The sequence below is a fragment of the Fistularia commersonii genome, chromosome 28 (assembly GCF_037954325.1).
Source record: "Fistularia commersonii isolate RoL2024-O1a breed Wild chromosome 28, RoL_Fcom_v1.0, whole genome shotgun sequence".
NCBI lineage: Eukaryota > Metazoa > Chordata > Actinopteri > Syngnathiformes > Fistulariidae > Fistularia > Fistularia commersonii.
Window position 1 is genome coordinate 10,076,246 of NC_141311.1, and position 16,453 is coordinate 10,092,698.

At 51.3% G+C, this 16,453-nt stretch overlaps 2 protein-coding genes across 2 annotated transcripts in view; one reads left to right on the top strand and one right to left on the bottom strand.

Annotated features, from left to right (window-relative positions):
* cacng2a (calcium channel, voltage-dependent, gamma subunit 2a) overlaps window positions 1-16,453 on the top strand; it is a 36,316-nt gene that overhangs the window by 1,991 nt on the left and 17,872 nt on the right. The window lies entirely within an intron of this gene.
* On the bottom strand, window positions 10,495-15,288 carry LOC147217536 (uncharacterized). The gene has a single exon (XM_086175578.1). The coding sequence runs from the start codon at window positions 13,640-13,642 to the stop codon at window positions 11,636-11,638; it is 2,007 nt and encodes a 668-aa protein (XP_086031704.1). The 5' UTR covers window positions 13,643-15,288; the 3' UTR covers window positions 10,495-11,635.

Sequence of the window (16,453 nt, forward strand, 5' to 3'; positions counted from 1 at the left end):
GCGCTTTGGCGGCTCTGTGCATCTGCAGAATGAACCATGGAGCCAAACGGCAGGAAATACCCCCCCCCCCCTCCCCATTTGTCACCTGTGATTCATGCCCCCCCAACACACACACACACACTCACACACACACACACTGCGAGGACGCTGTGCTTTTACTAACTGGGGTCATATTCATTTCAATTCTAATTCAAATCACTTCCTGCTCAGGAGATTGGTTCTTGAAAAGTGAGTAAATTTAATTATAGGTAGTTTGCAGGTTTAAAACTGGAGGGGTGGTGGTGGTGTGTTAGGCGGGGGGGGGGGGCAGGAAGCAGCTGGAGAACGGCGGAGCCGCAGAACCTCAGGCAGAGGGGACATCAGGTTTCAGATGTTAATTAGTCTGCAGTAAAGGCGGTCATTTCAGAGCCGACTGGGATCAAATCCCCCCCCCCCCCCCATCCCGAAAGTGGACGGGGGCCGCGTGTCAGACCCACACATTCAGCTCGCCAAGTGGACTCAGGTGGGCGGGGGTTTGTGTTTGAACAAGTAGAGGAGAACCGGTGGAACGGCGCGGAATGGGAATACCCACACTGGCTGCTCAGCACCTCCAACCGCCCCCTCGTCATGGAAACATTCGGATCGATCCTACGGCTTCTCAGGGCGCTGATGTTCTCACGCCGCGTGTTCTGTAAAGGATCGGGCCGCACCGGATCCCGGAGACAATAGGGCTGAAATGGTTGATGCAGTTTAAAGTGAAATGTTTTCCTCCTGTCGGTGACAACGTCCTCATCACATCCATCATACATCAGTTTCCCCCCCTTTTTCTGATACTGGTCCTGCAGGCATCTTTTGGGCTCACTGCAGACATTGGCTAGGTTGTGTGTGTGTGTGTGTGTGTGTTGGGGGGGGTCGTCTGTGCAAGACGGCAAGAACGTGCACACCCTAGGGTGCAACATGTCCAAGAGGTTGTAATAAAGCTCTTCTATCCAGGCCCCCTGATGCCTTCAGGGAGCCCCCTGTGTAAACATGGCTGGGGTCAGAGTCTTAAAATACCATTGCGGTGGGTGGATGACTGTGTGTGTGTGTGTGTGTGTGTGTGTGTGTATGTGTGTGAGAGATGTTTTCTGCTCCATGTTGTTCCGTTTAGTGGAAACCTGCAGTTGATCTGTAATCTGTGGTGGTTGAAGCTGCTGCGTGGCTGCAGACAGGAGGCCTAGGGGTTGAGGCTTGTGCGTGCGTGTGTGTGTGTGTGTGGTGTGTTGGGGGGGGGGTGCAGCAGGTGAAACACGACCTGCATGCAGTAAACACACATGTCGCTGCTGAATGTGCCCCCCCGCCCGCTGAAAGACCCTGCCGAGGGCTCTCGGTCGGGTGCACCGCGACGCATTCGCCGCTAATCCGAGGCATCGGTCCTCATCACAGCGTCACCCAATGGCTGAGGCTGGAACAGGAGAGCGTTTCACGTGACACACATTTGAGGTTCTGCTCGCGACATCGAAGAAAATTTTGACCAAAAAAAGGATGAATATTCAAACCATAGGGAGACGATCATTGGAGGCCTTCTCTCCACGTTCTCCATCTTCCTTCAAAACTAGTTCTAATACTAATAGTTAGATGTGTATAGGATTTACCGCTGACCTGTCCAGGTTAAGCCCCGTACCCTTCCACCCCAATGTCAATCGCTTTAAAACCGAATGAATGACAATAGCAATATGTCCAGTCATCTATGACTTCTCCTGCGACAGTTCCGAGGCTGTTAGCGAGGTCCTGTTCTGACATCCCATAATCCCCTGGGTCCTCGTGTGCGTGAGTGTGTGTGTCACAGCTGTGAATTGCAAAAAAAACCCCTCTGCTCGGTGGACCGAAACCGCCGCGTCCTCACGGGCCATGAAGGATTTAAATGTATGATCACGTTCCGTTTCCTGGGTCAGGTGGCATTGCTGCGGAGCAGAACCCAGGTTCTCCCGGAGAACGTGTGGAACCTGCTGGAGGACTGAGGAAAAAAATAAAAATAGAATAAGAAATGTGCGTCTCAGATCTCCTGGTTTCACTCCCAAGCTGACGGTCTGGATCATCTCCTCCATCACAGGGGCACCACACAGGATGAGATCTTTGGTCATTTGTTTTTGGTTTCCCCGACAGGCAACTTTTAGCCCAGAGGGATGAGCTGTTATATTTGACTTTTGACCTCAATGAAAGATCACATGACAGATGGAAATACTTGCCCCACTCGCGCTAAAGTTGTACTGATTGCATGACATCTACAAATATATACTGCTCAAAAAAATAAAGGGAACACTTAAAAAACACATCCTAGATCTAAATGAATGAAATATTCTTATGAAATACTTTGCTCTTTACACAGTTGAATGTGCTGACAACAAAATCACACAAAAAGGATCAATGGAAATCAATTGTATCAACCCATGGAGGTCTGGATTAGGAATCACACTCAAAATTAAAGTGTAAAAACAAACTCCAGGCTGATCCAACTTTGATGTAATGTCCTTAAAACAAGTCAAAATGAATCTGTGTCGCTTCCTGAGTGGACACTATGATTTCACACAAGTGTGATTGACTTGGAGTTACATTGTGTTGTTCAAGTGTTCCCTTTATTTTTTTGAGCAGTATATATAACCGCAAGATGTAATAACAACCAATCCATGATTTCATGACGAATTGCTCTGTAGTCGGACTGGCTGTTTAGAGCGAGGAGCAGATAAATCATTCAGTAGTCTTTCCCCGCCGCCGCCTCGTACCTGTGGCTGATGATGGCCGATCTAAATTCCTGGCGCTCTGGGGAGGAAGTGACTCAGTGGCTGCGACCATCTCAGTCACTTTCTGCTCAGGATACAGTCGGACATTCATCTGAGCGGAAGAGGAGGAGGAGGAGCGACTTTGGCGTCGCCACTCATCCATTCTGATTCCTTAAAGGGAACCCCGCCAGGGAGGACCAATAGGCATAAATATGCCTGTTTGTCTCGCACTAAAAAAAAAAAAAAAACACACAGAGAATTGTTATTTCTTTAAAAATCGCAATGTATAACGCATATTTGAACCCAGGGGCGCCGCCATTGTTTTACTAGCCCAATACATGCTAGGTTGATGACATACGCGGGTTGCTCGTGTTAACTTCGGCTTGGTATGTTACGATAAATACGCTAATGATGCTACATTGTGCTGCTTTTGGGTACAATTTCCAATCCAAGGGAAACAAAGGGACTGATGCTTATCCCTACACAGCTTTCCAAGAGTCAAGATGAAAAGACAGGAGTGGGATATAACTAGTGGACGTGCACAAGTGGCTCAGGATCCACATCTTTGCTCTCGCCGCTTCTATCCGGACGCATTTGACTCATTTAGCCGAGCTAGGCTAAGCTGCTAAAAGCGCTCACGGTTGCTGCTGGTTTTTAAATGGACGCTAAAGCCCAAGGCCGCGCCCATAGTTTTCTTTCATAAGCTTGCAGAAGGTTCAAGGAAACCGATGAAGCTCGTTGGAAGAAACGCCTCAGGCGGGAGAGGCCGTATCATCACCAGGATGTCGCCAACCCGCTATTGCAGAAGAAACGTCTGATGACGAAAGATCAGCATCGGAGGAAGCTGACGAATCACGGTGAACAGCAGATGACAAAAAAAAATGGAGCTCCTTACCACGGAAGCTCTCTCTCTCTGTTAGCATATCTGGCTTTGGCCGACTCTTGCCTCTTCTTGTCTTTATTCATCTTCATTTTGAAGCTCATCCCATCTTCAGTGTTATCCTCCTGATTTTCATCTCTTTTGGGTTCAAATGTGAAGGTTTGCACTGATGACACATTTTTGCGGCATGGGGTGAAATGAACGGGACCGAGCCCAGCATTGTGAACGACAAATGTGGCTTAATTGTATACATACTAAGATATGTGGAGATATTTTGTTATCGCTTTTACGTAGCTGGTACAAACCAAATAGGAGAATAATACCTTGCTAACCGGGGATCCCTTTAAAAGTCATTTCATGTCCACCGCTGGCGCAGAAGACAGCTCACAGCTAGAGCGTCAGCTAGCGTGTCTGTACATCCACTCTATCCATCGCTCCGTCAGTCGCCCCGCCTGTCGCTCTGCTCGTTGCTCTTGTTACCAAACTGCTCGTCGCCATGTCCTTGCGCCGCCGATTGCTCTGCTCATTACTTTGTCCTTGCGCCGCCCGTCGCTCCGCTTGTCGTTTTGGCCATCGCTGCGCGTGCCGCTCTGCTTGCCGCTCTGCTCATTGCTCTGCCGGTCACTCGGCCTGCCATTCTTCTTGTCGCCTTTGCCGTCGCTCTTCCTGCCTCGCCGTTTCTCTCGGTTTGTCCGCAGCCCTACTCACCCCTCTTCCCGCTGTCACCCGACACCCCATCTTCACCCCCTCATGTTTTGCTCTATCTCGTCCTGTAATTCATTAACGTCAACATCTCAGACATTTTCACCATGGCAACACTAATGACCTCTCCTCCCTCCGTGAAGCTGCACGGCTCAGTTTGGACATGGAGGCTAATTAGCGAGAGATTAATGACGCCATGGGGTTTTAAATGACGGGATGCAAACATCTGCTTTGTGCTGTGAGGCGCCCCCTGCTGGCCAAGGGAGGGATGACGGCGGCCTTAAATGAGCATCGGGGGGGGGGGGGGGGGGGGGGGGCATCAAAGAGCGGCAACATCTCAGCGCTTACATAATAATCATAATGCTGGACCTGAGGCCCCTTTATTACCCTCCCAACCAGCATGCATGTGCTTGTGTGTGTGTGTGTGTGTGTACACGCTTGAAGCTGTGATTTACACAGCGGCTGCAGTGCAGTGGGGGGCGGAGCCTATCCATCCCTCTGTGACCAGACAACAGATCGATGTGGGAACGTTACCCCAAACAACCGCAATTTCCAAAACCGTCGGCCTGTAGACTCCAGAAGAGGCGGGGCGCTGCCCACATCCTGGTCCTTTCACTCCACCAACCAATAGGAGCCTGTCGATAACTTCTCATCTCGATAGTTCCTGAGTTGAAATACAGTCAGTTCCTTATCTTAGAATTATTCATGCAATTTTACCTATCGATGAACTCCCATCACCTTTCCAAGCACCTTCCCGTGCATGCAGCGAGACACCGCGGTGGACGGCAGAGAGGTGAAGGGTGTGTGTGAGTGTGTGTTCATCCCGCATCGCTGGCTCGCCTTCACTCAGTCATTGTTTGTCCCCTTGAAACCTAAAGTTTCCATGTATAAGTGGCTGAGCAGCCACTCGATTCCGGGCCCGATGCCACTCTGATTACATGTAATTGATCCTCTACAATGGTGTAGTGTAATTACCAGCCGGCCGCCGTCGCCGCCGCTACCGCCGCCGCTACCGCCGCCGCTCCACTCCCGCCGCCCGTATCCTTAAGCTGCGGAAACATCCCGGAGAGACCCCGTGGTAAATGATAATTAACTGCAGATACAATCCATTCATTTTAAGGAGCCGCAATTCACCCACCCGACCACCCCCTCCACCGCCGTACCATATCACAATAGCGTTGAGGAAGAGCGGCGCTCGGCCCCGTTGATTAATTGGCGTGTCGGCCGCGCCGTTCATTTGCAATCTATTACCCCGTGTTTGCTTTTGTGTCAGAAGGCAGCCCAAACACACTGCATCATCCGAGCTGGGGGGGGGGGAGGATGTTTGACTGCTGCTCCTTACAGGGCCTACTTATAGCATCTCTATTAAAGAATATTTATGGTCCGGATATCAGGGCCGTCGCTTTCTTGAAAAGACTGGAAATATCCGATAATCCGACTTGGGATGTCAAAGGATTTTTTTTTTTTTCACATTTTTTTTTCTTTTTTTGGCGATATTTTCCAAGTTTTCTACATCAGTGACATCTGACATACGTGTAGCGGCATCCCTGCGAGGAATGCATACAGAACACACCTCTCAGGCACTCAGCTAGGTTCAGTGTGTGTGTGTGTGTGTGTGTGTGTGTGTTCTCTCCTTGTTCTCATGCCTATTCTCTCCAGGGTTTCCTCCCCGCAGCCCAAAAACATTACACAGGTTGACTGAAGTCTTTTAATTGTCCTTCGGTGTGATGTCTGTGATTGACAGCCGACCCGCCAAGGTTAACTCCGCCTCCTGACCGAGCGTCGGCGAACGAACGACGGGATTCTCGTCCGTTCGGAACCGACGGATTTACTCCGGGGCTGAAATCCGGTTCCGGTAAAATTTCAAGCTCGTAAGCAGATTTTCATAGATAGAAGCGTCCGTGCATGTGAATGCGGCGCCACGCAGCCAGCCGGCGTCTGCATCCTGGAGGTGGGAGGGATCACAGATCTGTCGCTTCCTGCTGCTGCTGCTGCCGCCGCTGCTTGTTAATCCGTCATGTGGAGCCAGAAGGACTGCGGCGGCTCATGCACAAACTGCAGAGAGCTGACAGAGATGTTCCCGCCTCTGCTCAACCCTCTTAGCACCTAGCAGGAAGCCGCTGACAGCTCCGCCACACTCGCCTAGGCCCCGCGCTCTCCGGCCTGGACGGAGGCCAGCAGAGGGGAGGGGGAAGGGGAAGGGGTCCCGGGGCCGGTCCTTGGGTCAGTGGCCAGAGGAGGGCGGGGTGGAGGGGTGGAGGGGTGAGACTCAGCAGAGAGGATGACAGATGGAGGACGCGGCAAAGGGCAAACAAGGAGGAGAGGATGTATATCTGGTTTGTGAAGCTACTTATTACAACCGTGGTGGGGTGGGGGGTCCTCAGAATGAGGCCTTCAATTTTTTTTTTTTAATGATACCTATTCAAGAAAGGGCTCGGAAGGTAATTTAAAAAAAAAAAAAAAAAAACGCTCGGAAACTTTTCTGGAGAGGGAAAATTTCTGGAGACCGAAAATTTTCGGTAAAGGTGATCAATCGGCTTTGGAAGTGAAGAGCGTACTTTTGCGGCCATGTTTACATTGGAGCCACGCTGGCCTTTGGCCCAACCCTTCTAGCAGTGATGGTGTGTTTTCTCCCACCTGGGTTCTCTCCAGGTTCCACAGACTAAATTGTCTGTGGGGTCGAGACTGAATGGTTGGATGTTGTTTGATTGACAGCTGAGCCGTCCAGGTCAGGCCCAGCTTCTCTCTCCAGTGTCAGCCGGGATTGGCTCCATCCCCTCTGTGAACTCTGGTCACTATTGTTCTTTTGGAGAACGTCAATGAGGCTTGGGGTCGGGGGGGGGGGGGGGGGGGCGTCTGAGCGCTCCGATGGGGGGGCGTCTGAGCGGTCCGATGGTCACATGGGGCGTCTGGACGATCAACCGGATGACAAGATGGAGCCGCACCAACCTGCAGGTAGCGGCGAACTGGAGGTTTTTTTTTTTTTCAAAATGAAGACGGTAATGCAGCTGGAGAGGCACTTCCACTTGAGCAAAATGCTATGCATGTGTGTGTGTGTGTGTGTGTGCGAGCTTACCTTGACACATCTGTGTTTCTGAGAACGCTGAGGGACGGGATGAATTTTTGATGAGGAGCAGCGCGGCCTCCCCTCGCTCTCAGATCTCCTTGCTGGACAGAGAGTCCCTCGTGATCGCAGTGGCTCACACACACACACACACACACACACACACACACAAACACACACACGTGCCAGACATGCCCGGTTGTCTGTGTAACGGGATGAGATGTTTTGTCATGAGTCATACGTGTGTCTGGGATCGATGAGGTTCCTCTTGTTTCTGATAGAGTGGAACCTATTACCTTCTGTCAGGCCACTGAAAATGGAAAATGATCTGTGGGAATCTAATTGAACCCTACACATACACACTCACACACACACACACACACACACGCACATTTCCCTCGACTCTATTTCGGACGTGAACTGCGTGTGTAATTCTTTTATTTCCCCTCAGCGCAACGGGTTTGAATCAGATTCTGGTGCTGCGGTGACATTTCCCCTGCCTGCCAGTCCTATGGGTGTGTGCGTGTATGTGTGTGTGTGTGTGTGTGTCACGCAGTTACATCACTCTGATGACGGCCCCAGACCGCGCCTGTCTTAAGGATGACTGCATGAACAACTTGTGAAAATGAATCTTTTATTTACCCACAGTGTTCTTCATGCCGCTCGCTCCGGGCGCCACCACCGCCGTTGCCGCCGCTGGCAGGCAGAGAGTCACAGCCCTGTAGTATCGAAGGCCGCGCGCCTGAAATAAAGCAAATACAACAGCTCATGGGGGGGGTGGGGGGGGGTTCACACCCGTGGCTTCCCCTACCAAAACACATGTCTGCATTGATCGCACAGCGGAATCTAATCAACTCTGCCCTTGATAGCGCCGTTTCAATCCGAGTCAAACGGCGAGCGGCAACCAAATCGCCCTTCGGGGACAATATAAGCTTTAAGTAAGTAAGCGCATCGGCCGCGGGGTATTGTTTTGGACGTCTAGAGCCGTGTGTTAAAAAAAAAAAAAAAAGAAAAAGGAAGGTATTGAAGGTAAATGAGGTATTTCTTACGGACGAAAAGATCTGCTCTGCCTTTGGAAATGGATGCTTCTTTCTAGGCTCCCCATCGTCCCCGATCTGTCCAAAAACAATCAGAAGTTCCACCGAAGATTCTTAAATTGTCCATAGGTTGATAGATCGAAAGCTTGGATGATTGACAGCTGACCCGCCCTACAGTCTGCAGGTGTTTTTTTTTTCCGTTCATGCTGATTTTCTCTCATCCCTCCCCGCAGGGGGGGGAAGGGGGTTCTGTGGGTTCATGTCAGCCTCTCACGGCTTCACAAACCGGTTCTACCCGGTTCGACTCAAACACCGTCGCCTCCTCGTTTCTCATCTCTTAGAACCCGGCTGTCGATCTGTCACTATTTTCCCTCATTTTTCATGAGACCACCTGAGTCGTGACCGCCTGTCTCTTCGCTCCATCACCCCCCCCCCCTCTCCGTTTTACAACAATCCAAAGTTGCGGAGCTTTTTTTTTGACAGTCACTTGCAAACCGCCCTCCTGACAGGAAGTGCGCAGTGTCAGTGGAGGCGGCGGCCGAAAGTTCTCCCTTCGGAGGTTGGGGGGGGTGGGGGCGACTTTTAAAAATCGTGTTTCTCCTCAATTTAAATAATTCTGTCGGTGTCCTCTCGTTCCTGAAAACTGCGGAGCTCGGCAGCACTCCAGCAGATAAGGTGAGGGGAGATAAGGGAGCCTTTGAGGAGAGGCCGTCCCCCCCCCGTCCCCGTCCCCTTCAACCTCCATCCCATGGCAGCGAATGGTGAATGTGGAGTTTTGGCAGGAGCCGGAGGGAAAAAAATCTGCAGTGACTAATGTTTGTTGACTGTAAACACAGTATCCGGTGGCCGCGGTACAAATCCTCCACCGACTCGGGTATTATTGGATGCCTCTGAAGCGGGAATATTACTCGTCGATTCGCATGGGCTTCTGACACCTCCCGCCCCTCGGCCGTTCCGCCCCGAGCCTGCGACGAAAGGCGGCGACGAAAGTCGGGAATCTGAGAAAGGGAAAAAAAAAACAACAAAAAAAAACCACCCGTCCGTCCGAATCACGACCTCGGAGAACGTCAGAAAGAACCGAGTCCGTCACGTCTGCCTGTAATACTTGTAGTTCTTCCAATTCTTCCAGTACACCTATGCAGGGTTACATAATAAAGACACCTTTCGGTAGGCATTCCAGAAGGTGCTGATCCATCTTTCCTCCGCCTTTTTTTCTTCTAACACCTCTTTGGAGGAGGTGATTGATGCGAGGGCGGGGGGTTCAATTTAATCTCTATTTCTTTCGCCCGTATTCCCCTGTATGGAACGTTGAAGTTTCTGCTAAAACACCAGCTCAAGCGGGGAACGTTCTGTTCCTTCGGCTGGAGAACGTCTCGCTCAAGGTCACTGTCAAACCTCCGTGGAGGCCTGACCTTGTCCGAATTTGAGGGCGTGAGGTTCATCTCCTCCACGTTAGGGGTCTTCTGGTCTCCTGAGATCCCGTCTTTTCCGACGCTTGATCCGATCAGGCAGAGGGAGGAGAACATGGGAGAGAACATGCAGAACATCCATCTCAACGCCACTGTGTATGTAGATCACCGCGAAGGGTCACTTGACACTGATCATTGCGCACGTTTCATTTCTTTCATTAACTAAATGGCGTCAAATGCTGCGCGTGCATGCGTAGGCATGTGCGTGCACGCCTCTGCGCGCGTGTGTGGCCGTCAAACAGCAAATGTAGGTCACTCTCTTCTTCATCCGTCAAATATGTGCTTGTAGCGGCGACAGTTCGCGCAAATACGCGGCGGCTTAATTAAAACGATCACCCAATAGAATTAAGCGCAGATCACACAGCCTGTCAACCCCCTCCCCCATCTTCTCCAGCCCCAGCCCCCCTTAGCTCTTTCTTTTTTTTTTTTTTTTTCAAAAAATGAATTTCCTTAATGGCTGAACGGGGATTTAGCCGAGGAGAAAGATGGGGGCAGGATGGAGAGAGGAGTCAAAAGAGGCAGTGAAGGATGTGCAGGGGAGGGAAACGGTGCTACTTGTATGGGGCGGGCGGGGGGAGATGGGAGTGGGTTAGACACACACACACACACACACACATATAAATACACACACAAATGCACACAAGCCTGGCAGCATTTTAAATAGATGTAATGAGAGAGGGAAAACGGATGAATACATGCCTCCATCCATCTTGCTATCTTGCCTGCCCACCGGCATTCCTTTACCCCCATCCCCCACTTACCCACCCACCCCTCCTCCCGCTCCTCTCCTCAAGCCCCCCCCCCCCTCCTCCCTCCCCAGCATGCCGTGCTGCTCGCTGCTGCAGCAGCCAGGGCGAGAAATGACATGTGGACACTCAGAGAATTACCAATCGCCAGAGAGGGAGGAAGAGGAGAGAGAGATGGTTTGACGCATCCAGACTGCAACCATTGGCTTTTTTTTCCTCCCTACATTAAAGATTAGGGGAGAAAAACCAACTGCAGAGAAGCACTACACTGAATACTGGATGCGCCCCCACCCCGTCCCCGTCCCCGTCCCCGTCCCCGTCCCCGTCCCCGTCCCCGCCACCCACCCCGGTTCTCCGAGTCTTTGCCCCCACGGTTTGACTGGCTGACCCCCGCCTCCTCTCGTGCTACCTCTCCCTCTCCTCTCTCCCCTCCCTCCATCCATCTCTCCCTGCATAGTTTCAGCTCAGGAGAAGAAATCAATGGACACAAATTAATCATCCTGCCTTGGGCGGGGGAGGTGTGTGTGTGTGTGTGTGTTGGGGGGGGGGGTTCTATGGGAGCAACAGGAAGGTATTAAAGGGACAGTTCACAGCAAATAAAACACATGAATTCAATATGAGATATGATTGACAGGTGTGGAGTCCCGCTATTTGAAATTCGGGGGGGGGTCACATGTTGTGATGTCACCTCTCCTACATACAACTTTGAAAGTGTGTGTTTTGGGGAGGGGGTGATGTCACTAAGGGCAACGGAGGAAGCTGGGAATCTAAGAACTGTCAACATTGCTGAGTGGAAGTGGGGTAGTTTTACCAGTTGAAACCATCAGGACATTAAATTTTTGGACTTCAATCGGGACGAGCCATCGAATCGGCCCCCGCCTAAAAACCGTATTTGTGATCCTTGATTTTATTCGTTAATATTACACTCGGCAGAAAATATTACAAAAACCTGAAAATCGGGTCCTCTGAGTGGCGTGGGGGTGCGTGAGGGGGGGGGGGCTAGAGGGCTTGCTTTCGCCCGCAGGAGAAGAACCTGCAGAATTTGGATTTCTTGGGCTTCCCGTCCACCAGGTCCGTGAGGTGGCTCCGCAGGTGCTTGAAAGAGGCATCCACGAAAGAGGCGTCCTCCGATGACATTGCCGACTGCATCAGTTTCTCCGGGGAGTCGAACTCCAGGAAAAGGTCCCGGATTACCGCATTGGTGACCTTCTCCAGCTGGTACATGTTTTTCACAGAGTCCAGAAGGGTGCACATGACCTCCATGGGCGCTTTGCCCGACAGACGCTTGACCACGTACTGGACGTCCTTCATCTTGAGGGGCGTTTTGGTTTTCGGAGGCAGGCGACTCACCAGCTGCATCACCAGGTTGTGCATGAAGTTGCTGATCAGCTTTTCTTCCATCCTGCCCGGCGAGGAGTGTCCGGAGGGGGGCGAGTCTATCCGCGGCTCGCACTCCGTGGGTTTTTTCTCGTCTCCGCTAGCGTCTTCGAAGGGGAATTTGGGAAATATCCTCGGGAAAGGCGTCGGAGTCCGTGTGAATTCCTTGCTCGTGTCCACGCTCTCCTCGGGCGAAATGGAGGGCGACTTGGGCGCCGCGGAGTCCTTTTCGTCCAGCGCCGTCCGTTTCTCCGCGAGATGCATGACGATGTCGTTGAGCGCGTCGGGCACGGCCTCGTCCAGCCTGGTGTGATTCCAGGCCTCCATCTGCAGCCAGAGGAGCGCCTGCTGGACGAAGCGCCCCACGATGTCTTGGGTCACCATGTAGAGGAGGTTGATGGCTGGGCTTCCCAGCGGGTCAGAGGAACTCTTGTAAACAAAGTCCACCATTTGTTGGTGCATTCTTTCCGTCAGCTGCCTTGAAAAATTCCGTATCTCCTCGCCGTTGATTTCCAGCGTCTGCTTGGCTTGTTCCAGTTTGTCGTACCACCTCTCGAGATCCTTCTGGACGACGTCGAACTCGACGGGCCTGCTGATCTTTCGGGGAGCTTTGGGTAACTCGGTGATTACTTCCGTCGCGTCCTCCTCCTTGGCGCCGCAGGGGGCTTGCTGGGGCCTGCCGCACGAGCAGGCGCTCTTCAGCTTTTCCTTCATTTGTGTGAACTGATTTCGGGTAAACTTCAGAAAGCTGCTCTTCTGGGAGGTTTTGTTGGGTTTGGAGTGTCTCTTCGCACACAGTGCGAAGAATTTCACCCTGTTGTTGATCAGCCTCAGCGAGCTGCGTTCCTCCTCCGTGATCATCTCCACGATGTCTAGCGCTGCCGCGTGGGCATCCTGGGAGACGCTGAACGGCATGTCGGCCGTGTCCGTCTCCTTTTCACTGAACCTCCTGATTAGGATTTCTTCCACAGCCTTCGTCGTCTCCTGGATGCTGATTTGAGATTTGATCGGTGACTCGCGTTTCTCGACGTCTGGGGCGAACGCGTGGGTCGTGGACGGCCGCGGGACGCCGAGGAGCTTGTCCAGGTCCACCTGATTCAGATAGGTCTTGAGGAGCTCGGAAATACAAAACACCATCGAGCAGAGGGCGCTGATGTTTGAGATGTCGAGGGCGGGCTTTGAGGTCAGAATGGAGCTCTTGGGATCCACGGATAAAGCGGAGTTCACGCCGTTGGACACCTCCCTCTCCAGAAGGTTGGTCAGCTTCCCCGCTGTCTCGCACATGTTCCTGGGGATGTTGAGGGCGCTGGCGATGGTCTCGTCGATTGGCTCCTGGAAGACAGTGAAGTAAGGGATGGGTCTGTCCACGTCGGCCTGACGCGCATCCCTCAGGCACTCCTCGAACCTGGGCTTCACGATGTTCAGGACGTCTGTGGTGAGTTTTTGAACGATATCGCAGCACATGTCTGTTATTGTCGCCACGGTGCCGGAGTCCAGGTTCCCCTCGGCCAGCATGACCCACTGGGCCGGAGAAAGTTCTACAAGATATTTATTTACCATGGGCACGAGGCCATCAGTTTGGATCAGGACCGGCTTCCTGCGGTCCATGCGTTCCCTTGACTCTTCCATATAACTCTACAATGTTTCGAGGTCACCGAACTCAGATGCACCGGTGGGCTGACATTTACAAACTTCCAAGCTGACGTGAAACCACAGTGCTCACACACTACTGTAGTACGATCCCCAACTGCAGTGCCCGTCATCACAAAATAGGACAGGTATTGTGAAAATCACAGCGGGGACCTGCCATCTTTGGACCGGGGACCCACTGTAAGCAGATCACAGAGCTGCACCGTCACTGAATCACAAGTAGTTTACTGCCAAAAACAAAAAACACACATCAGTAATTTATATGTGCTACTTACCGATTGAAAAAAAAATGTGCTGAAACTATAGAGCGGCAGAATTATCCAGCCAGCGATCATTTCCGCAGTAATGTTTTTTACTGTGTGCAAATACACTATTATCCTGTGTAGTCCGACGTAACCTGTGAAAAATCACAGGACGTGCCAGTCAGCTGATGACATATAATTATGATGACTGGGAAAAAAAAAAAAAGCCTTGTGTTTATGTGTTTAATTTACAGTAACACTGTAATTTGTTACACTGTAACTACTATGTAGTGTGTTGACTCACAGTAATAGTGCAACGCTAAAGCAGTAATTACTGTTTGGCGTGTTTTCGTCATAGTATCAACAGGTACTCTGTGTAGCCACTTCTCTACTTTGTTTTTTTTTATTATCGTTTGTATTATTTCATAAATTCCCGGCTTTCCAGCTTCCAATGTTGGATAAGAATAATCGCTCCGCTAGTTGGGGTGTCTCGATGGTCTTTCACGATGAAGCGATTGGTAATCGCTTGTAAGAAACATAAGGTATAAAATGCAAAGTCCATTTCCATCGTCATAAATTCATAAATCAAATGATCAAACTCCAACTGGATCCTCTTCTCAAACCTTTAGCAATCGCAGAATCCAGCGGGAAATGAATCCGTTGAGTTAGCGGCTACCCTCGCACTAGCGTCTCTTTCCTCATACGACACGTTGCTAGAATATTTAGCCGACGCATTCTGTTGTGAAGGCCGATCAAGGAAATTGAACCTGAGAGAAGGCACCGTCTGGTTATATTGTAGGAAATAAATCCTACAAATGTAAATATCTCAAAACGGTTGCCGTAGATGTGACTCCCCGCGGGTCGGACACGGCCCGTAGTTTTCCCGCCTCGGGGGTTAAAACAATGAATACCTTTTACAAGTCAGTGAACAGCTGATCTCTCCTACCTTCTCACCTTTCACATCGGTAATAAAATAGTTATGATCCCGTAAAATCGACCACATTTTATTAAATTTATCGCTTGTGGTCACTGTTAACTCCACCCTCACACACACACACACACTGTCCTCATGTGATCCCGACCTCACGGTTGGAATCCAGTTGATTTAGATGAGATCAATGAGCAGCTGTTTCCAGGGGATTTATGGGGCCCAGACATGTCTGTGCTCACTCTGCAGATTTTGCGCTGATACCGTGAGCTCCGTCCTCCGGGTCCGTGACATAAATCGCACGGCGGGTTGGGGGGGTCAAATCATTTAGGATCCATCATGGCAGATGAGCACCGGCGAGCCAGAGGTGAAAACGTGGAAAAAGGACACCTGGTTCTGCTGATGAGATGTAAACCTCAGCTGTCGGCGAGGAAGCGTTACATCACTCACCCCCCCCTCCCCTGTTGCTATACGGCGCTAACTTTTGACCGCAAGTTCCCGAAAGCCACCCAACGCCGGGTTCCGGAGAGTTCTTTCTCTTTCTGACGGCATGGGTTTCCTTGCCGCTCCGTCTAGAGCTGAAGGAGCGTTGATATTTATTTATAAATCTGTCACACTGCATCCCCCTCCCATCACCAGCAAAGGCTTTTCTCCTCAGATCTTATTTTTTTGCAGAATTGTTTGAAGTAGAGGTTGTTGTTGTTGTTTTTTTTTTTTTTGGTTGGGGGGGGGGGGGGGGGGACTTGACAGAGGATCCGAACGGGATCTGACGCCAACGTTGCCGGAGCGGCCGGGTCTTTGATATCTCCCGATCTGCTGGATGACGAACGGCGGCGTTCATCAACATCCGGTCGCCAGGGAGACTCGAAACCGGCTCCGCTTGGACGAACCTTTCGAATTAACGCCGGCCGATTCGAAAGCGCAAACACCTGACTGCGGAAGGTCTGTCGCTCTGATGTCTCGGGTTTCAATGGGGAGTGAAGGAGCGACCTGGGGAGGTCAGAGGTCAGAGGTCAGAGGTGACGCGTGGCAGCACCAAGGTGCAGGGTTCTAGTATGCTTGGTTCTTGATGTGTGTTCTCTCGCCTGGCTACTTTCCACGCTCTCCGTCTTCCTCCCATATCCCAAAAACAGTCTCTGGAGGCTATAGGTGTGTGTGAGAAAGTGAATGATTGACAGCTGACCCAGATTAAGTCCACGTCCCCCAGTGTGTAAGGAAGTGAAGGGGTTGAATGAATGAATGAGTGTGTTTTCCAGAGTTACCCACTCCAGGCACTCAATCCCCCTTTTGTTTGATCGTTTTATGAGGCGAATAACCTCAGGTGATCGGACGTCGTCACGGCGCCCGCGGCACCCAGAGGGTTCAGCCTGCGGGTTTGATGGAAAGTCGCCGTGACAACAGCTGAACAAAACCAATAAAAGGGCGATCGCTGAATTAATCCGGGCATTACTTCCATGCTTGCTGTGGTGAAGATGATTGACAGGGATGATGGTTATTTGGATCTGGTGGAACGGGATGGACGCTTCTCCACTTCACGTTTGCTGCAGATACTTTGTGCCGGTGGATGACGCGGGTCGGCGTCGCCCCGGCGACGGGCCGCTTTAATTTTTGGCAAAAGAT

What these genes read in the sequence shown, in the direction of transcription:
- LOC147217536 (XM_086175578.1), bottom strand. Translation starts at nt 13,642, where the DNA reads ATGGAAGAGTCAAGGGAACGCATGGACCGCAGGAAGCCGGTCCTGATC.